The sequence below is a fragment of the Salmo salar genome, chromosome ssa14 (assembly GCF_905237065.1).
Source record: "Salmo salar chromosome ssa14, Ssal_v3.1, whole genome shotgun sequence".
Taxonomy (NCBI): domain Eukaryota; kingdom Metazoa; phylum Chordata; class Actinopteri; order Salmoniformes; family Salmonidae; genus Salmo; species Salmo salar.
Window position 1 is genome coordinate 85,538,686 of NC_059455.1, and position 21,453 is coordinate 85,560,138.

The following is a 21,453-nucleotide window of genomic DNA, read 5'->3' on the forward strand; positions in this document are numbered from 1 at the left end:
GTCAGCTGGTAATGGTGGTGATTGTGTTGTCAGGTGGTGGTGATTCTGTTGTCAGGTGGTGATGGTGGTGATTGTGTTGTCAGGTGGTAATGGTGGTGATTGTGTTGTCAGGTGGTAATGGTGGTGATTGTGTTGTCAGGTGGTGATGGTGGTGATTGTGTTGTCAGGTGGTAATGGTGGTGATTGTGTTGTCAGGTGGTAATGGTGGTGATTGTGTTGTCAGGTGGTAATGGTGGTGATTGTGTTGTCAGGTGGTGATGATTCTGTTGTCAGGTGGTAATGGTGGTGATTGTGTTGTCAGGTGGTAATGGTGGTGATTGTGTTGTCAGGTGGTAATGGTGGTGATTGTGTTGTCAGGTGGTGATGGTGGTGATTGTGTTGTCAGGTGGTAATGGTGGTGATTGTGTTGTCAGGTGGTAATGGTGGTGATTGTGTTGTCAGGTGGTAATGGTGGTGATTGTGTTGTCAGGTGGTGATGATTCTGTTGTCAGGTGGTAATGGTGGTGATTGTGTTGTCAGGTGGTAATGGTGGTGATTGTTGTCAGGTGGTAATGGTGGTGATTGTGTTGTCAGGTGGTGATGGTGGTGATTGTGTTGTCAGGTGGTAATGGTGGTGATTGTGTTGTCAGGTGGTAATGGTGGTGATTGTGTTGTCAGGTGGTGGTGATTGTGTTGTCAGGTGGTGATGGTGGTGATTGTGTTGTCAGGTGGTAATGGTGGTGATTGTGTTGTCAGCTGGTACTGGTGGTGATTGTGTTGTCAGCTGGTAATGGTGGTGATTGTGTTGTCAGGTGGTGGTGATTGTGTTGTCAGGTGGTAATATTGGTGATTGTGTTGTCAGGTGGTAATGGTGGTGATTGTGTTGTCAGGTGGTAATGGTGGTGATTGTGTTGTCAGGTGGTAATGGTGGTGATTGTGTTGTCAGGTGGTAATGGTGGTGATTGTGTTGTCAGGTGGTAATGGTGGTGATTGTGTTGTCAGCTGGTAATGGTGGTGATTGTGTTGTCAGGTGGTGGTGATTGTGTTGTCAGGTGGTGATGGTGGTGATTGTGTTGTCAGGTGGTAATGATTGTGTTGTCAGGTGGTAATGGTGGTGATTGTGTTGTCAGGTGGTGATGATTCTGTTGTCAGGTGGTAATGATGGTGATTGTGTTGTCAGGTGGTAATGGTGGTGATTGTGTTGTCAGGTGGTAATGGTGGTGATTGTGTTGTCAGGTGGTGATGATTCTGTTGTCAGGTGGTAATGGTGGTGATTGTGTTGTCAGGTGGTTATGGTGGTGATTGTTGTCAGGTGGTAATGGTGGTGATTGTGTTGTCAGGTGGTAATGGTGGTGATTGTGTTGTCAGGTGGTAATGGTGGTGATTGTTGTCAGGTGGTAATGGTGGTGATTGTGTTGTCAGGTGGTGATGGTGGTGATTGTGTTGTCAGGTGGTAATGGTGGTGATTGTGTTGTCAGCTGGTAATGGTGGTGATTGTGTTGTCAGGTGGTGGTGATTGTGTTGTCAGGTGGTAATGGTGGTGATTGTGTTGTCAGGTGGTGATGGTGGTGATTGTGTTGTCAGGTGGTAATGATTGTGTTGTCAGGTGGTAATGGTGGTGATTGTGTTGTCAGGTGGTGATGATTCTGTTGTCAGGTGGTAATGGTGGTGATTGTGTTGTCAGGTGGTAATATTGGTGATTGTGTTGTCAGGTGGTAATGATTGTGTTGTCAGGTGGTAATGGTGGTGATTGTGTTGTCAGGTGGTGATGATTCTGTTGTCAGGTGGTAATGGTGGTGATTGTGTTGTCAGGTGGTGATGATTCTGTTGTCAGGTGGTAATGGTGGTGATTGTGTTGTCAGGTGGTAATGGTGGTGATTGTGTTGTCAGGTGGTAATGGTGGTGATTGTGTTGTCAGGTGGTAATGGTGGTGATTGTGTTGTCAGGTGGTGATGGTGGTGATTGTGTTGTCAGGTGGTATGGTGGTGATTGTGTTGTCAGGTGGTAAGTGATTGTGTTGTCAGGTGGTAATGGTGGTGATTGTGTTGTCAGGTAATGGTGGTGATTGTGTTGTCAGGTGGTAATGGTGGTGATTGTGTTGTCAGGTGGTAATGGTGGTGATTGTGTTGTCAGGTGGTGATGGTGGTGATTGTGTTGTCAGGTGGTGATGGTGGTGATTGTGTTGTCAGGTGGTTGTGATTGTGTTGTCAGGTGGTGATGGTGGTGATTGTGTTTTCAGGTGATGTTGAGGGGTTTGCTCTTTAATGTTTGGCATATATTGATTGATGTTAATTGATTATGGTTTTGATGATGATATGATAATGATTACCTGCCCCTCCCCCCTCGTTCTCCGTCTCAGGAGCTCATTACAGCGTGGTACATTGGTTTCCTGGTCCTGATCTTTGCCTCCTTCCTGGTTTACCTGGCAGAGAAGGACGTCAACACAGAGTTCAACACCTACGCAGACTCCCTCTGGTGGGGAACGGTCAGTACCACACACACACACTCACTCACACAGGAAAGATTGCATTGCATTGCATTGCATTGGATAGCAGCTGTCTTCTGGGCTCCTGACCAATTCTGCTATTGTTGGAAAAGGACCCATACGTATTTGTTAGCCTACACCTGTTGTTTACAAAGCATGTGACAAATAACATTTGATTTGACACCCACACACCCACTGACTTGGGTATAAATTGCCCTTTCTCCAGATCTAGGATGAGACTGACCAATAGACAATAAGGTCTCTCTAGTACCATGCTGTTTTACTAGTATAGCTCTGTATAGTATTTACCACTGGAAGACTTCTTCTCACACTGTGTGTGTGTGTTTCTACGCCCAGATTACTCTCACCACCATCGGCTATGGTGACAAGACACCCCGCACCTGGTTGGGCCGACTCCTAGCTGCCGGCTTCGCACTCCTGGGTGTGTCCTTCTTCGCCCTTCCTGCTGTGAGTCTCTCTCATTGGTGTACATCACTGTCAGTTCCCCTCCCAGCCAATCGGAGCTCATGCCTTTGGCCCTCCCTCTGACCCGCTCGTTCTGACCCCTCTCTCAGGGTATCCTGGGGTCAGGCTTTGCCCTGAAGGTGCAGGAGCAGCACAGACAGAAGCACTTTGAGAAGAGGAGGACTCCTGCTGCCAACCTTATACAGGTGACCACAGATGGCTCAGGTATCATTCACTCAATCAACAGACTAGGTCATAAGGGGCGACAGGTAGCCTAGTGGTTAGAGCGTTGGTCCAGTAACCGGAAGGTTGCACGATCAATTCCCAGAGCTGACAAGGTAAAAATCTGTCGTTCGGCCCCTGAACAAGGCAGTTAACCCACTGTTCCTAGGCTGTCATTGTAAATAAGAGTTTGTTCTTAACTGACTTGCCTAGTTAAATAAATAAAAAAAAAAATAATAAAAACTGAACCCAGTAACAAATTGCTGTATGATTGGATCATTTTTCTTTAGTGGCTTAACGTGTTCCTGTGTGTGTGTGTGTTCCAGGCTGCGTGGCGTCTGTACTCTACTGATGCTCAGCACTCCTACCTGACAGCCACATGGTACTTCTATGACAGCATGCTTCCATCCTTCAGGTAGGTACTCCCTTCTCCTCTCCAATAATGCCGTTGTTGTGTGTTGGTGCTGGTCGACCCATGAATTTAACCATCCCCACTGTACATGAAATTAAAAGGACAAAATGTTTGTACAGGTAGATTTGACTTAGGTGTGACTTGTAGTAGCAGGTGTGTCTCACCTATCCTAAAAGAATGTGGTTTTGAAAGCCAGCTGACACTGCTAACCGGTTGAACATTGAGAGAGCATTGTAGGGAGATGAGGAGAGGCTCTACAGATGAATTATAGGATCTAGGAAGAGAACCTAAGTGTAACTTACACCTACATACAATTAACATGACACACACATGAACATATACACACATGAACATACACAACTATACAAAAATGATCAATATCCCAGCAATTGAGTTGCTTTTACCAGTAGTGACCGTGGGCATTCTATCTTCCTGGTCTAAAATGGTGGGGTGCACTTTCATTCATTTTCTTTCTCCCTTTTTAAGTTTTTACAGCTTTCTTCAGGCCTCCAAAATGTGACTACCACCATTGTTTATCTGTTTATTTCTTAAGATTGTATTCTCTTATTTTATTTAAGTACTTACATATTAATTTGACTCATTTAGTTTGTTTAAAAAGAGGGGGCTTTTATGACTTACATATACCTTTTTTTGCCTCTTAGCTCTGTGTCCAGTAACAAGCAAAGTGTGTTGGTGCCATCAATATTTGTCATACTTCATTTTGTTAAATAACATATGAATTATCCCCGTCTTCTTTATGTTTTGACCCTTAATTTGACATCCTTTTTATGTATTTTTTATTTTTTTTGTCCTTTCTTGCTTTCTTTGTTTTTTTGTGCACATGGGGTCAGAGAACTGACACTACTGTTCAGTCACCTTCAGCGACGGCGTAGCGCCAAGAATGTCCTTCACAACTCCCACAACACCCTGCTGTCCGGGCTACGGCCCTACAGCTCCCCCTACCTGTCAGGGGACAGGTACGCACCACCACACACACACACCCACAGATAAACGACAGACCGATATATAGATGCACACCGACATATACACACGCAAGAAAAGATCACCGTGACACATGCACTCATTTGTATCAAACAATCTCTCACCAGAGGATGCCGCAGGTTTTACTCCTTATAGCAGCGAGCTGGTTTAGAAAGAAATGCTGGCTGTTCCCTGGTCTGTGGTTCCTGTGTGGATGTACTGTTGTGTATCTAACCACCTGTCACTAATACTGATTCCAGACCTGTGTGTAATTAACAGCACCGCCTGCTCCATCTCTGTCTGCCTCTCATTCACTTTCCTTTTCTGATTCATCTTCATGTCAACTCCGCATCACCCTCATCCATTCATCCCCTCTTTCTCTCCTTTTTGTCCCACGCTCTCTCTCTCTCTCTCTCCTGTCATCCACTTCTTTTCCATGTCATCCCTCCATCAACCCTGTTCTCAGGAAGGCAGAAGTCCCTTGCAGGTTTGTTCTTGTCTTCTGAACATGTGTGTGTCTGCATTCTCTTTCTGACAAATCCAGCTAGGAAGTGGTCCTCCATGGTAATGGGAAAAACAATGGGACACAACCCAGCATGACAGATACATACAATAACATGCCATGTTTTCCAAGGTATATGTTTGGTCTTGTAGCCCCTCAATATGAACCAGATGTATGCTGTATTTGTCATACAGTTGATTGAATAGTACTGCATGTACAGAAAGACATTAATAACACATTGATGGCAGTGTGTCTCCCAAATCAAGAAGACAATGGTTAGGTGTGGAGCTAATTATTTCGACCTTCTGGAACGGGGGCTGCAGTCTTATTATGGATATACTCCGGTGAACTGCTTCCTCTGCAGACTCTCCTGCTGCTTACAGTACACCCCCAACTCAACACCTCCCTCCTCCATGGGTGTGTGTCAATAAATTGGCAAACCTTCAACGTGAAAGGAGACTAGGAAAGGAAGCTATTTAAGACTGTTGAGTTGCAGTAGTGGGCTACCCCTCCACTTCACCCTCTCCTTCTCTCCTTTTCACCTCCCTCAGCCCCTCACCTTTTATGATCTCACTGCCTGCGTACCCTGCCTCTGCTCTCCTTTTTCCTCCTCCTCTTTTCCTCCTCTTTCTCTCCTATCTTCCTTTCCTCCTCTCTCCTCTCCCCTTCTAGCCCCCCTCTTCCTCTTCTTCTTCTCCTCTTCCCCTCCTTCTCTTCTCCTCTTCCTCTCCTCCTATTCTCCTCACCCTCCCTCTGCCTTGTGTGTTTCCTCAGTCAACTCGTTTCTAAAAAGCGCTCTCTTCTGGATTCACGCTGGCCGCAAGCAGCAGAGGTATCCACGGTGACAAGCCTGTGCATGGGGCACGCCACCCCCCCTCCCATCCTCCCTTACTCACACACTACCCCCTTCTCACTCTGCCTGAGTGTCCCAAAGCCTTCTGGCCCAGTGCAGTGGGTGTGTCTCTGTACATTTTCTCCTTCGAATAAGGAGTTGTCCCCTTGAAATATCCCACTTTCAATAAGGAGTTGGTCCCCTTGAAATATCCCACTTTCAATAAGGAGTTGGTCCCCTTGAAATATCACACTTTCGATAAGGAGTTGGTCCCCTTGAAATATCCCACTTTCAATAAGGAGTTGGTCCCCTTGAAATATCCCACTTTCAATAAGGAGTTGGTCCCCTTGAAATATCCCACTTTCGATAAGGAGTTGGTCCCCTTGAAATATCCCACTTTCGATAAGGAGTTGGTCCCCTTGAAATATCCCACTTTCGATAAGGAGTTGGTCCCCTTGAAATATCCCACTTTCAATAACGAGTTGGTCCCCTCGAAATATCCCACTTTCGATAAGGAGTTGGTTTTAGTCTCTTCATTTAGCATAGTGTGAAGACACTTGTCATTGAGGATGGTCATCAGGCTAAAAATGGCTGAAAATTGTTTGGTTGTAAATTGCACATTTGATATTCACATTTTGGAATTGATCTTTGAGAATGGGAAACACTGCTCTGGTGTAGAAATATTTGACTGAGCCTTTACTGTGTGAGAAGAATGACAGGGTGTTCTGTTTAAAGGATAACTCTGTTGTAAACCACTTTCTTTCAGTGAACTGGATGACACAATAAACCATGCATTCTTTATTGGAAACAAAGGAATTTGTTTCATGGTTTATGTGGATCTAATGTCAGCATTGGCCTCCCCACACACTTACAGATTTTACAGCATATTTAATATTTTGTACCGAAGGTTGTGACAAATAAAAAAAAGTTTTATGAAAAGGTAAAATAGTTAAGTCACGCATGCTGTATTCTTAATACTGTTGCATGACCGTTACTTGTTAATTGCACACATTTTTCATGCATGCGTTCTTTGATCACTTCTGCTCTGTAGTGAATTATGGCGAAAGTGTTCAAATGATCCTGCATGCAATGCAACCATATGCTTGTTGTACTTTTGCGACTCGTTCCCACTCAATAAAAACCCATGCAGAAACATTTCCCTCCCCTGATAGATTTTTCCATTTTGTCTGCTAAAATGTTTCTCTTCAAATCCATTGCTCAGTATACCGTGCATGTCTTTGGAGGATTCAGCTGTATTTTTAACCCTACTACATCCCTTTTTTATTTTCTTTCCTTTCCAATGGAATGCAAAGGGCTAACAGTAATTCAACATCTTACTCTGTCCACCCTCCCCTTCTAAGTGAACCTGAGCATTTCAGGTCCGACGTATGAAATGCCGTTTCCCCTAATGCTTTTCCAGCTATTTAAATATTAATTTAAATGGCAGGCCAGCGCACAAACAAGGATTATATCAGCATAAACAACATGTCTCTAATCGTTCTCTGGTGCGTGACATTTGAAATGCTTTGTGACTTTGTAACATGTAAGTGGTCACAGAGTGTACGTCACAATTTGCTCCCTTTTCCCTATATATACCTATACCCCCCCAGTCAGCCAGTCAGTAAATCAGCCAGTCAGTAAATCAGCCAGTCAGTAAATAAATCCGTCAGTAAATCAGCTAGTCAGTCATGCCTGTGTGAAATCTCCATCTGAATGTCTGTCTCTGTGCTTTGTTGGTCATTGAGTATGCTGTGTGTGACTGTTTTAATGAGAGTCAGTAGATAAAACACTATCTGGTGTACTGCTGTCTGTACCTGCTAACTACCTGGGACTGCTCCTCTGCTGATTGGCTAAACTCAGTGTCTAAAACAACTGGATCATCCACTGGACACTATGGACCTATAGTCAATGATGAAAATCACACAACAGAACTCTAAGGATGTCCTAAGTGGCAGATAAACATGTGGACACAGGTTAATTTCCTTCATTGTTCCAGCAGCAGCAAAATGGGATTCCGAGACAGGATGAGGCTGAACAACTCCCGTTCGTCCCAGGCGAGCCGGAACAAGGCGTCCCCGCTGCCTCCCGGGATGAGTGTCCGCCAGTCACCCAGCACGGAGAACGTCCCAGAAGCCACCAGTCCTGGGAAGGTGCAGAAGAGCTGGAGCTTCAACGACCGCACGCGGTTCCGCACCTCACTACGACTCAAACCCAGACCTCCTGCAGACGGTGGGGACTGGGACGTGACTCACTCACACAAACACACACTCGCCACATTTACATACACACTTAAACAGTACATACTCACATACTGTCTCTCTCACATACGTTCTTGTACTCACTCACTCCCTCCCTCTCACCCTTAACTATATCATTGCTGTCCTGTCTCCAGTGGAAGGAGTAGGGGAGGACAATGTTGAAGACAAACCATATTGTGATGTTGCCATGGAGGAGGTGATCCCAGCAGTGAAGACCTTGATACGGGCTGTTAGGTGAGTCCTACAACCCCTCCCACAGCACCCCTACCTGTACCCACAGGGTACCCACATCATGATGGAACCAGGTCACCTGTCTCCTCTCTGGTCCTTTTGTCGCAATAGGCCCTAGTATTATATTTGGGCCTACAGTACTTACTGTTATGGTGGATGGAGTAAGATGAATGGTTGGCTCCTCCAGTGGACTCTGGCCATATGCAGTTTCAGCTGACGGTAGGGAAATGTCCTCTTTAGTGTGGTAACTGATCCTTCCTGCCGCAGGCCAGCTGCTCGGCTCTGACCTTGTCTCAGTCAATCAGTCAGGGGCCTGGAGGGCAGCTGACAGAGCCGTGATCATGGCGAGTCTATTGCAGAGCTCCATGTTAGTGATGCACTGTGTGTTTTAGTGATCACTCCCTGGCCCCCAAAAATAGACAAACATGACATCACTATACTAGTCTCTATTGTACAGTTATTTTGTCTCGTCTTACTTTGATGGAATTGATCATAAGAATTTGTTGACTAAAGTCTTCATATAACATTGTTTTAAAGGTAAGGTTGTGCATGCTGTAGTGTAGTCGTGTACATAGACCACCTTTCTATGCCCACAAGGAAACTTCCAATATTAGGAAAAACTAGCTACGATATAAAGAATGGTGTGAAGGAACGAGAAAAATGCCTAGCCGGCAAACCTATGCACTAATTAACAGCTCCATGTGTTCAGGGGGGAAAAACACGACCCCTTGAGGTTTCTCTGTGCTTAACCATGTAAATATCCTGGAGGGATACCTTCATCCCTCTACACACACGGACCCACGCACATGCAAAACTTATTCCACTGAGGGAGGCAGAAAAACACTACAATTGCCGGTAAACACCTGTCAGTGAGGCAGGTATGTTGGTCTGTGGGTCGTTGGTGTGAGTGGATTGTATTGGACCACTACTGGCAGATCCCAAGGGTCAGCCATACAGACACACAGTGTCTTTCATGTTGCATCACACTGTGTGTGTGTTTCCATGTGTACACTGTGTACAGTATGCTATAAGTAAGAGGGGTTATGTGAGTGCATGTGTTTATGTGAAAGGGATAGGGGATTGGGTCTGAATTAATTTGAGTGTAGGCCCTATTAGCTACCATACTGTATATACATCACTATAGAAACACTGGAGTCTTATGTAAGACTCCACACTTAAGATTGATGTCTTTTAAGAAGCAGGTAGATATTAGCATTGGCTGTATTGCTGAGGCTTCACTATAGGAAGACTAATGTAGTTAATCAGCCTGCCTACTTCCCTGTGTAAATGTGTGGTGTTTCGGATATGGAGGGATGGTGAGAGGAAGAGAGAGGAGGAGGAGGAGAGGGAGATCTGCATACTCGTTGTAGCTCATAGCCACTCATAGTCAACTTCTGTATTTCTGCACAGTTGTGAACATTTTATATTTTTGAAACTGTTTTATCCAGAGTTTGTAGTCAACCATTTGCCTATTGTTTTATCCTCCGTGTTAAGGGTTTTAAAGAAGTGATAGTTCCATTCCTCTGCTTTTAAAGTTAGAAGTTGTTGATTGAGCTGATGTAAGCAGTAGTTCCTCTTTTGGTGTTAAAGACAGCAGGTAGCCTAGCGGTTCGAGCATTGGCCCAGTAACTGAAATGTCGCTGGTTTGAACACCCGAAGAAGACTCTTGAGCCAACAAGGTGAAAAATCTGTCTATGTGCCCTTGAGCAAGGCACTTAAACCTCATTTGCGCCAATGGCGCTGTACTTACTATGGCTGACCCTATAGAACAACTCACTTCACTGCTGTTGCCATGAGTCATTCACATAAAACCAAACCAAAAACGACCGAATGCTGACTTGAATATGTTTGGTCCAGATCTCAATAACGTTTTGGTACTGATTCCCCACCAGAGCCTCTGAGTCTGTAGCTAATGATTTAGTGCACCCAGTGCCAACTATGCCCCTATACCAGGTAGCTGCAGTGGGAATACTTCAGGCAGCCAGTGTATTAATACGATCATACCACTCGATGAAGAGAGAGACTCAGCGCTTTGAAGAACCCCTTAGAGGATGGAAATAAAATTATATTTTTCTTTCTTTTTCTTGTTCATTCCTTTCTACTTTTCCTTACTCTTTCTTTTACCCACACCTGAGACCCACGAGGACAGAAAAAAATATGCATCTACCTGCAAAATAAAAAAAGACATCTTGCAAAAATATTTTTGAAAAACTCCGTAGTCATCAAGAGCGCACTGTGAGGAGGAGGAAGGAGGAAGGGTGCGCTGACGGCTTCTGTGGTGCCAGCTGTCGACCACCACCCCTCTTTTTCTACTTTCTCTCTCTCCTGCTTGGCAGAAGAAAGAAAAGAAAGAAAGAGAGGCAAAGGGGGATGAAGTGTGTGTTTGCCAACAACACACTAGCGTTGCAGCACAGCGTTGCAGCACATAGCACTAAACTGCCCTTGCACATGCCAGTTGTTCAGTTGCCAACAATGGTTAACACGTTTCCACGTTAGTGTGTTCCACATTCCTGCTGTGATGTGTGTGTGTGTTTCACCAAACCACCACCACTACATATGAAATGTGTGTGTCCTCCCCCTGACAGAACACACTGATATTAAAGAGGTCTTAGCCCGCCTGTGTGTGAGAGATAGTGTTTTCTCATAAAACAGCCCCCCTCCTCACCCGCCTCGCCCTCCCTCCCCTCTGTGCCCACTCCGACTCATGGAGCAATCCATCACGGCTTGGGATGACAGGTTAAGTGCGTCTGTTTTGCTACGCTAACATTTGGTGTTTCCTGTATTCTGCAGAGCCAGCACCTCAGTGTCCGGGCGGCTGACTACTCTCCTATAGTGTGACAAGCAGCCAGAACTCTGCCCAGTATATGTTCAACACTCTACAGCCCCAACACACTCTTTACTTCTCTCTAGGAAAGGCCAACGATTGGTGGAGGGTGGATGTGAATATAATTAGCTTTGTACACTGGGAGTCAGAGCATCTGTCTCTGTCCTCTAACTGTGGGGTCACCACGCACGCACGCACGCACGCACGCACGCACGCACGCACGCACACACACACACACACACACACACACACACACACACACACACACACACACAGCTGTCTCGCTGAGAGGAGAGGAGGTAGACTAGACACACACAGGGGTCCACCTCGTGTGTGTGTGTGTGTGTGTGTGTGTGTGTGTGTGTGTGTGTGTGTGTGTGTGTGTGTGTGTGTGTGTGTGTGTGTGTGTGTGTGTGTGTGAGAGGCTGACTAAGCAGAGGGCCAGGGTGTGCAGAAAACCGAGTGTGTCCCTCTCTCCTTACACAGTGCACCGGAACAAGGGTGTCTATTAAAGATATGCATAGTGCCTTGGGAATGTATTCAGACCCCTTGACTTTTTCCAAATTGTATTAGGTTACAGCTTTATTTTTAAAATGGATTTAAAAAAATGTTTTAAATCCTCAGCAATCTACATATAATACCCCATAATGACAAAGTGAAAACAAGTTTTTAGACATTTTTGCAAATGTATTAAGAAGCAGGTAGATATTAGCATCGGCTGTATTGCTGAGGCTTCACTATAGGAAGACTAATGTAGTTAATCAGCCTGCCTACTTCCCTGTGTAAATGTGTGGTGTTTCGGATATGGAGGGATGGTGAGAGGAAGAGAGAGGAGGAGGAGGAGAGGGAGATCTGCATACTCGTTGTAGCTCATAGCCACTCATAGTCAACTTCTGTATTTCTGCACAGTTGTGAACATTTTATATTTTTGAAACTGTTTTATCCAGAGTTTGTAGTCAACCATTTGCCTATTGTTTTATCCTCCGTGTTAAGGGTTTTAAAGAAGTGATAGTTCCATTCCTCTGCTTTTAAAGTTAGAAGTTGTTGATTGAGCTGATGTAAGCAGTAGTTCCTCTTTTGGTGTTAAAGACAGCAGGTAGCCTAGCGGTTTGAGCATTGGCCCAGTAACTGAAATGTCGCTGGTTTGAACACCCGAAGAAGACTCTTGAGCCAACAAGGTGAAAATCTGTCTATGCGCCCTTGAGCAAGGCACTTAAACCTCATTTGCTCCAATTTAGATTTTTTATAAATTAGCAAACATTTCTAAAAAACTGTTTTTGCTTTATCATTGAGGTATTGTGTGTAGATTGATAAGAAAAATATATATTTTATCAATTTTAGGATAAGGCTGTAACGTAACAAAATGTGAAGAAAGTGAAGGGGTCTGGATACTTTCCGAAGGCACTGTATACAGACAGTGTTCTATACATGGCTCTACATATGTCATTGGTAATACAGGATCATTGTCAAAGTCCACAACAAAGGGGAATCCCTTCGGGTACTCCAGTGGTTTCCTTTAATGAGGCCATTTGTGAATAATATTGATATGGTCACTTTGGCTGCAAATCCCACTTAATCACACCTACGTAGTGGCATTGAAGTGTGTGACTTGTTTCATGGTTAAACACTTGCAGTATTCACTGGTTTTAGTCTGCAGTGTGAGGCACCCACAGGCAACACATTCTAGTAGATCTCTACTAATGTGTGTGTGTGTGTGTGTGTGTGTGTAGGATTCTGAAGTTCCTGGTGGCCAAGCGGAAGTTTAAGGAGACTCTGCGTCCATACGACGTGAAGGATGTCATAGAGCAGTACTCTGCTGGACACCTGGACATGCTGGGGAGGATCAAGAGTCTACAAACCAGGTACACACACACACACAACCTACAACAGTTGGAGACACAGTGGATTCGTTCCACACACACTCTATCATCAGTAGTAACCTTAACACCACTAAACGAACCATTTTGATAATGATTGTTTATTGTTGTGTGTTGTCCTGGTCCTCCCCAGAGTGGATCAGATAGTGGGTCGTGGATCGTCCTACCAGCCAGATAATAAGAAGGTGAGGAGTGAGAAGGGAGAGAAGACCCCTCCAGAACTGGACCTTATGGACCAACTCAGTATGATGGGACGTGTCATCAAGGTGGAGAAACAGGTACAGAGCTCCAGTACAGTAGGTTGATTATCATGTTAACGCACGGCCACTGTCACGGCCACTGCCACGGCCACTGTCACGGCCACTGTCACGGCCACTGCCACGGCCACTGCCACGGCCACTGCCACGGCCACTGCCACGGCCACTGCCACGGCCACCACTTTGAGACAGAAAAAACCCTGACCATCAATACGTGGCTTTCCTGATTAGGCTAATATTCCATGTACACTGAGCAAAAATACAAACGCAGCATGTAAAGTGTTGGTCCCATGTTTCATGAGCTGAAATAAAAGATTCCAGAAATGTTCCATATGCACAGAAAGTTATTTCACTCAAATTTTTTGCCACAAATTTGTTTACATCCCTGTTCATGAGCATTCCAAACCAAATCAAAGTTTATTTGTCACGTGCGCCGAATACAACAGGGTATGAAATGCTTACTTACAGGCTCTAACCAATAGTGCAAAAAAGGTATTAGGTGAACAATAGGTAGGTAAAGAAATAAAACAACAGTAAAAAGACAGGCTATGTACAGTAGCGAGGCTACATACAGACACCGGTTAGTCAGGCTGATTGAGGTAGTATGTACATGTAGATATGGTTAAAGTGACTATGCATATATGATGAACAGAGAGTAGCAGTAGCGTAAAAGAGGGGTTGGCGGGTGGTGTGTGGGACACAATGCAGATTGCCCGGTTAGCCAATGTGCGGGAGCACTGGTTGGTCGGCCCAATTGAGGTAGTATGTACATGAATGTATAGTTAAAGTGACTATGCATATATGATAAACAGAGAGTGGCAGCAGCGTAAAAAGAGGGGTTGGGGGGGGCACACAATGCAAATAGTCCGGGTAGTCATTTGATTACCTGTTCAGGAGTCTTATGGCTTGGGGGTAAAAACTGTTTAGAAGCCTTTTTGTCCTAGACTTGGCACTCCGGTACCGCTTGCCATGCGGTAGTAGAGAGAACAGTCTATGACTGGGGTGGCTGGGGTCTTTTACAATTTTTAGGGCCTTCCTCTGACACCGTCTGGTGTAGAGGTCCTGGATGGCAGGCAGCTTAGCCCCAGTGATGTACTGGGCCGTATGCACTACCCTCTGTAGTGCCTTGCGGTTAGAGGCCGAGCAATTGCCATACCAGGCAGTGATGCAACCAGTCAGGATGCTCTCAATGTTGCAGCTGTAGAACCTTTTGAGGATCTCAGGACCCATTTCCTGAGGGGGATAGGCTTTGTCGTGCCCTCTTCACGACTGTCTTGGTGTGTTTGGACCATTCTAGTTTGTTGTTGATGTGGACACCAAGGAACTTGAAGCTCTCAACCTGCTCCACTATAGCCCCGTCGATGAGAATGGGGGCGTGCTCGGTCCTCCTTTTCCTGTAGTCCACAATAATCTCATTTTTACATTTACATTTTAGTCATTTAGCAGACGCTCTTATCCAGAGCGATTTACAGTAGTGAATGCATACATTTTATACATTTAATAAATTAATTTTTTTTTATTAAATGTGATCAACCACTGTTGTGTTATCTGCAAACTTAATGATGGTGTTGGAGTCATGCCTGGCCATGCAGTCGTGGGTGAACAGGGAGTACAAGAGGGGACTCAGCACGCACCCCTGGGGAGCTCCAGTGTTGAGGATCAGCGTGGCAGATGTGTTGCTACCTACCCCCACCACCTGGGGGCGGCCTGTCAGGAAGTCCAATATCCAGTTTCAGAGGGAGGTGTTTAGTCCCAGGATCCTTAGCTTAGTGATGAGCTTTGAGGGTACTATGGTGTTGAATGCTGAGCTGTAGTCAATGAATAGCATTCTCACATAAGTGTTCCTTTTGTCCAGGTGGGAAAGGGCAGTGTGGAGTGCAATAAAGATTGCATCATCTGTGGATCTGTTTGGGCGGTATGCAAATTGGAGTGGGTCGAGGGTTTCTGGGATAATGGTGTTGATGTGAGCCATTACCAACCTTTCAAAGCTCTTCATGGCTACGGACGTGAGTGCTACGGGTCTGTAGTCATTTAGGCAGGTTGCCTTTGTGTTCTTGGGCACAGGGACTATGGTGGTCTGCTTGAAACATGTTGGTATTACAGACTCAATCAGGGACATGTTGAAAATATCAGTGAAGACACCTGCCAGTTGGTCAGCACATGCCCGGAGCACACGTCCTGGTTATCCGTCTGGCCCCGCAGCCTTGTGTATGTTGACCTGTTTAAAGGTCTTACTCACGTCGGCTACGGAGAGCGTGATCACACAGTTGTCCGGAACAACGGATGTTCTCATGCATGCCTCAGTGTTGCTTGCCTCAAAGCGATTTAGCTCGTCTGGTAGGCTCGTGTCACTGGGCAGCTTGCGGCTGTGCTTCCCTTTGTAGTCTGTAATAGTTTGCAAGCCTTGCCACATAAGACGTGCGTCGGAGCCGGTGTAGTTTGATTCAATCTTAGCCCTGTATTGATGCTTTGCCTGTTTTGATGGTTCGTCGCAGGGCATAGCAGGATTTCTTGTAAGTTTCCGGGTTAGAGTCCCGCACCTTGAAAGCGGCAGCTCTACCCTTTAGCTCAGTGCGAATGTTACCTGTAATCCATGGCTTATGTTTGGGGTATGTACGTACAGTCACTGTGGGGACGTCATCCTCGATGCACTTATTGATAAAGCCAGTTACTGATGTGGTGTATTCCTCAATGTCATCGGAAGAATCCCGGAACATATTCCAGTCTGTGATAGCAAAACAGTCCTGTAGTTTAGCATCTGCTTCATCTGACCATTTTTTATAGACTGAGTCACTGGTGCTTCCTGCTTTAATTTTTGCTTGTAAGCAGGAATCATGAGGATAGAGTTGTGGTTGGATTTATCAAATGGAGGGCGAGGGAGAGCTTTGTACGCGTCTCTGTGTGTGGAGTAAAGGTGGTCTAGAATGTTTTTCCCTCTGGTTGCACATTTAACATGTTGATGGAAATTTGGTAGAACTGATTTAAGTTTCCCTGCATTGAAGTCTCCGGCCACTAGGAGCGCCACCTCTGGGTGAATGGTTTCCTGTTTGCTTATTTCCTTATACAGCTGACTGAGTGCGGTCTTAGTGCCAGCATCTGTCTGTGGTGGTAAATAAACAGCCATGAAAAGTATAGCTGAAAACTCTAGGCAAGTAGTGTGGCCTATAATTTATCACAATATACTCTACTTCAGGCGAGCAAAATCTAGAGACTTCCTTAGATTTTGTGCACCAGCTGTTGTTTACAAATATGCACAGACCGCCCCCCCTCATCTTACTGTGCTGTGTGCTGTTCTATCTTGCCGGTGCAGTGTGTATCCTGCTAGCTGAATATCCATGTCGTCATTTAGCCACGATTTTGTGAAACATAGGATATTACAGTTTTTGATGTCCTGTTGGTAGGATATTCGTGATTGTACCTCGTCTAGTTTATTGTCCAATGATTGCACATTGGCGAGTAGTATTGACGGTAACGGCAGCTTTCCCACTCGCCTTTTCCGGGTCCTGACCAGGCATCCGGTTCTTTGTCCTCTGTACCTGCGTCGCTTCCTCTTGCAAATAGCAGGGATGTCGGCCCTGCCGGGTGTTTGGAGAATGTCTTGTGCGTCCTGTATGTTGAAGAAAAAATCTTCATCTAATCCGAGGTGAGTGATCTCTGTCCTGATATCCAGAAACTATTTTTTTACCGTAAGATACAGTTGCGGAAACATTATGTACAAATAAGTTACATTTTATCCTTTGTCAAGATATTCCATCCACCTGACAGGTGTGGCATAGCAAGAAGCTGATTAAACAGCATGATCATTACACAGGTGCACCTTTTGCTGGGGACAATGAAAGGCCACTCTAAAATGTGCAGTTTTGTCACACAACACAATGCCACAGATGTCTCAAGTTTTGAGGGCATGCAATTAGCATGCTGACTGCAGGAATGTCCACCAGAGCTGTTGCTAGAGAATTGAATGTTCATTTCTCGACCATAAGCCGCCTCCAACGTCGTTTTAAAGAATTTAGCAGTACGTCCAACTGGCCTCACAACCACAGACTACGCAGCCCAGGACCTCTTCATCCGGCTTTTTCACTTGCAGGATCGTCAGGGGAGGGGGGGTGCTGAGGAGTATTTCTGTTTGTAATAAAGCACCTTTGTGGGGAAAAACGCATTCTTATTGGCTTGGCCTGGATCTCAAGTGGGTGGCGTCCAAGGCCCACCCATGGCTGCGCCCCTGTCCAGTCATGTGAAATCCATAGATCAGGACCTAATTTATTTATTTAATTGACCGATTTCCTTATATGAGCTGTAACTCAGCAAAGTCTTTGAAATTGTTGCATGTTGCGTTTATTTTTGTTCAGTATAATATAGGGGTGATGTGAGTGCATGATTTCTCAATTTATGCTTGTATTTGTCGAATGATAATTATTGGGTTAGTAGTACTAACCCAATAACTGCTATTTAGCTTTGTAATTTATAATGAAAAACCCAGTAAAAAAGACTATCATTATCATTGCTCATTGATAATGTCATAAGTAGATTTTAGTGCACAACAATAATTAGTGTGTGTTAATCTCTGTACAGGTGCAGTCGATAGAGAACAAGCTGGATCTCCTTCTTAACTTCTACACACAGTGTCTGAAGAAAGGCTCGTCCAACTTCACCTTGTCCTCCCTGTTGGAACCAGACCTGACGTCTGACTACCACAGCCCCACAGACCATCGTGACCTTTTCCCCTCCGCCAACACACTCAACATCTCCCACTCAGAGTCCAGCAACATGGAGTGACTGGTATTGTACTCACTGACTGAGGCTGGGGCTGAGTCTGGGAATGAACTGGGTCCACCGCTAGACCCTCACCACAATGGCCCTGAGATGTCATGTCACTATACTGGACTGTAGCAGCACCCCTGGAGCAACCCACTATGCCCATAGCTCTTCCCACTAATCACCAAACCAATTTGATTCCTAACTTTGGAGGTCTGGCTCATCTTTAATCATTTCTCCCTCCTCATACACTACATGGCCGAAAGTATGTGGTCAACCCATCAAATTAGTGGATTTGGCTATTTCAGCCACACCCGTTGCTGACAGGTGTATAAAATTGAGCACACCGCCATGCAATCTCCATAGACAAACATTGGCAGTAGAATGACCTGTACTGAAGAGCTCAGTGACATTCAACGTGGCACCATCATAGGATGCCACCAAGTCAGTTCGTCATATTTCTGCCATGCTAGAGCTGCCCTGGTCAACTGTAAGTGCTGTTATTGTGAAGTGGAAACATCTAGGAGCAACAGCCCCGAGGTGGCAGGCCACACAAGCTCACAGAACAGGACCGCCAAGTGCTAAAGTGTGTAGCGTGTAAAAATAGTTTTTCCTCGGTTGCAACACTCACTACCAAGTTCCAAACTGCCTCTGGAAGCATTGCCAGCACAAGAACTGTTCGTCGGGAGCTTCATGAAATGGGTTTCCGTGGCCGAGCAGCTGCACACAAGCCTAAGATCACAATGCGAGATGCCAAGCGTCGGCTGGAGTAGTGTAAAGCTCGCCACCATTGGAGCAGTGGAAATGCGTTCTCTGGAGTGATGAATCACACCATGCATTCTGGCGATATACGAATCTGGGTTTGGCGGAGGACAGGAAAATGCTACCTGCCCCAATGCATAGTGCCAACTGTGTAGTTTGGTGGAGGAGGAATCATGGTGTGGGCTGTTTTTCATGGTTCAGCTAGGCCCCTTAGTTCCAGTGAAGGAGAATCTTAACGCTACAGCATACAATGACATTCTAGAGGATTCTGTGCTTCCAACTTTGTGGCAACAGTTTGGTAAAGGCCCTTTCCTGTTTCACCATGACAATGCTCCCGTGCACAAAGCGAGGTCCATACAGAAATGCTTTGTCGAGATCAGTGTGGAAGAACTTGACTGGCCTGCACAGAGCCCTGAATTGGAACGCTGACTGCGAGCCACGCCTAATCGCCCAACATCAGTGCCCGACCTCACTAATGCTCTTGTGGCTGAATGGAAGCAAGTCCCTGCAGCAATGTTTCATCATATAGTGGAAATCCTTCCCAGAAGGGTGGAGGCTGTTATAGCAGCAAAGGGGGGACCAACTCCATATTAATGCCCATGATTTTGGAATGAGATGTTTCACGAGAGGGTGACCACATACTTTTGGCCATGTGGTGTATTTTAAATCATCTGCTCCATTTTAGAGCCCCCAGTTGAGTCTTCATCATACTATCCTTTCTCTGTTTACAAACCAGCACCCATCAACCCTAACTACTCCTCACATGAATCCCTTTCACTCACACCCTCCCTCCACAGCCTCCTCCATTAATCCTCTCCCTTCATCTTCATCTGGCCATAGCCCTATCCAACCCTAACCCAGCCTCAAGTGAACCAGTGGAGTCCCTACTGAACATGCATACACTGGCCACCAGAGGGTACCATCTGAGCAGAGTCCTGGCCCAAAGCTGCTCTCCGCACACCCCTCTCTCAGTCCCTATGGGGAGAAGAAGAAGAAGAAGAAGAGGAGAAAGAACAACACTACTACTTGACCACCTAACACTACAAACTGACCAGTTTCACTCACCAACCACATCATATATACTGTATCTATCTATGCCTTTTCCTAAATATCAACCCAAGTTTGGGTTTTGTACATTTTTTACACGGTTTGGTGTTCTGTTATCCGTTCAGTTTTTTTCCTGTACTGGTTTCCTAATTTGTAATCAATAGATTTCCAGATGAACCAATGAACTAATGCAGCTCTCCAACAGTGAGAATAGCTTTGATTTGTTTGATTAGTTCTCTAATCTGTTGCTATAGGAGATGGACTGTCTCTAAGCTTCTGATGAATGTGCCGTGTGCGTCCTGTTCTGTCCCCTCCTCACCTCTCATCCTCACCTCTCATCCTCACCTCCTCTCATCCTCACCACACTGTCCACAGCTCAACTCAACTCTCTTTCTGAGGCACTGCAAAGACGTCATTTCCCCATCTACTCCACTGTGGGGATACCCAGACTGGAAAAAAGCCTAAAAAATGGACGACTCATCATGAATGGAAAGATGAAAACCACAGCCATTTCACCAAAACATCAGCTCTCTGACCTTGCCCTCCAGTCCAGGTTGTTACATGATACTCGTTCTACCCTCGTCCTCATTAACAGTATGCTGTCCTGAAAAGAGACGGACTAGGTTACGACAAGAGAAGAACTTAGGCCTCGTGTGTGACACTTGTTCCATCCCTCTTTGAAGTACATCCATGCCACTCCGATAGTCTTCCAACTCATGATTCTCTATACAAAAAGCCCTCTTTGCAAAAAAAGAAAAGAAAGAGAAAGTGACTCCTTGAATACAGCCAATATGGTATTGCATAATAGTGAGAGAAATACTGGAAGGAGGCAGGCTCTATTTTCTAAATCAGTGTTGGAATGGGGAATCTCTCTCTCTAGCATTGTTTCATGGCATTCGGAAGAGATTTGACACGTATTCAAAAAGGGTCAGGTTAAAGGAGATATTCTATGTTTTCTACTTGTTGATCCCTTTAAAAACCTCTGTCTTGCCGCTCACCCCTCAGACATGCGTGTTCCTCAGACCAGACGAAAGGGTAAGAAAACACTCACCCCAAGTCAGACTATAGAGGGTGATGTCCCTCCGCTCTGTATCAATACTCCTCCATTCTCACCCGTCTTTGTTGCATAGTATCTCACTCCTGTGCTTCATGTCAGCTGGTTTAGGTCGGCCAATCAGCTCATGTCTATGATGAGATGTATTCCAAACCAACCGACTATCACGCATTCTTAGGCTGCGTTCCAACATCAACACTAGCATACTGCTTAGAATGCATGCACCAACCATAATAGCTTCAAAGCAGTGTGCTAGTGTGGATGTTGGACCAGAGCCTTAGTTTCTCACATTGTCGATAGAGAAATGTTGTCTCGTTGATTCGCCCAACACATGCACCTTCTCATGATGCACGTGGAGTGAACAGACTGAGTACTGTTGGTGTACTGTAGCCAGTCATGTGAATGGTGAATGGTACAGTCAGGTGATGGCTGATAAGATAATGCCTGGGAGGCATCCATCCATGTCAGAAACATGATCTCTGGTACTGTAGCCTCTCCTATCTATGCATG

At 45.4% G+C, this 21,453-nt stretch overlaps 1 protein-coding gene across 1 annotated transcript in view; it reads left to right on the forward strand.

The window, feature by feature from the left end:
* The window catches only part of LOC106570506 (potassium voltage-gated channel subfamily KQT member 4), a 129,625-nt gene extending 111,151 nt beyond the window's left edge, over nt 1-18,474 (forward strand). Inside the window, exons 2-11 of the mRNA XM_045693705.1 lie at nt 2,339-2,464; nt 2,822-2,932; nt 3,040-3,135; nt 3,478-3,566; nt 4,415-4,540; nt 7,878-8,107; nt 8,271-8,370; nt 12,922-13,053; nt 13,202-13,346; nt 17,898-18,474. Of these exons, the coding sequence (XP_045549661.1) occupies nt 2,339-2,464; nt 2,822-2,932; nt 3,040-3,135; nt 3,478-3,566; nt 4,415-4,540; nt 7,878-8,107; nt 8,271-8,370; nt 12,922-13,053; nt 13,202-13,346; nt 17,898-18,101 (1,359 nt within the window). The 3' untranslated portion in view covers nt 18,102-18,474. The remainder of the gene's footprint in view (nt 1-2,338; nt 2,465-2,821; nt 2,933-3,039; nt 3,136-3,477; nt 3,567-4,414; nt 4,541-7,877; nt 8,108-8,270; nt 8,371-12,921; nt 13,054-13,201; nt 13,347-17,897) is intronic.
* Nucleotides 18,475-21,453: the final 2,979 nt, after the last annotated feature.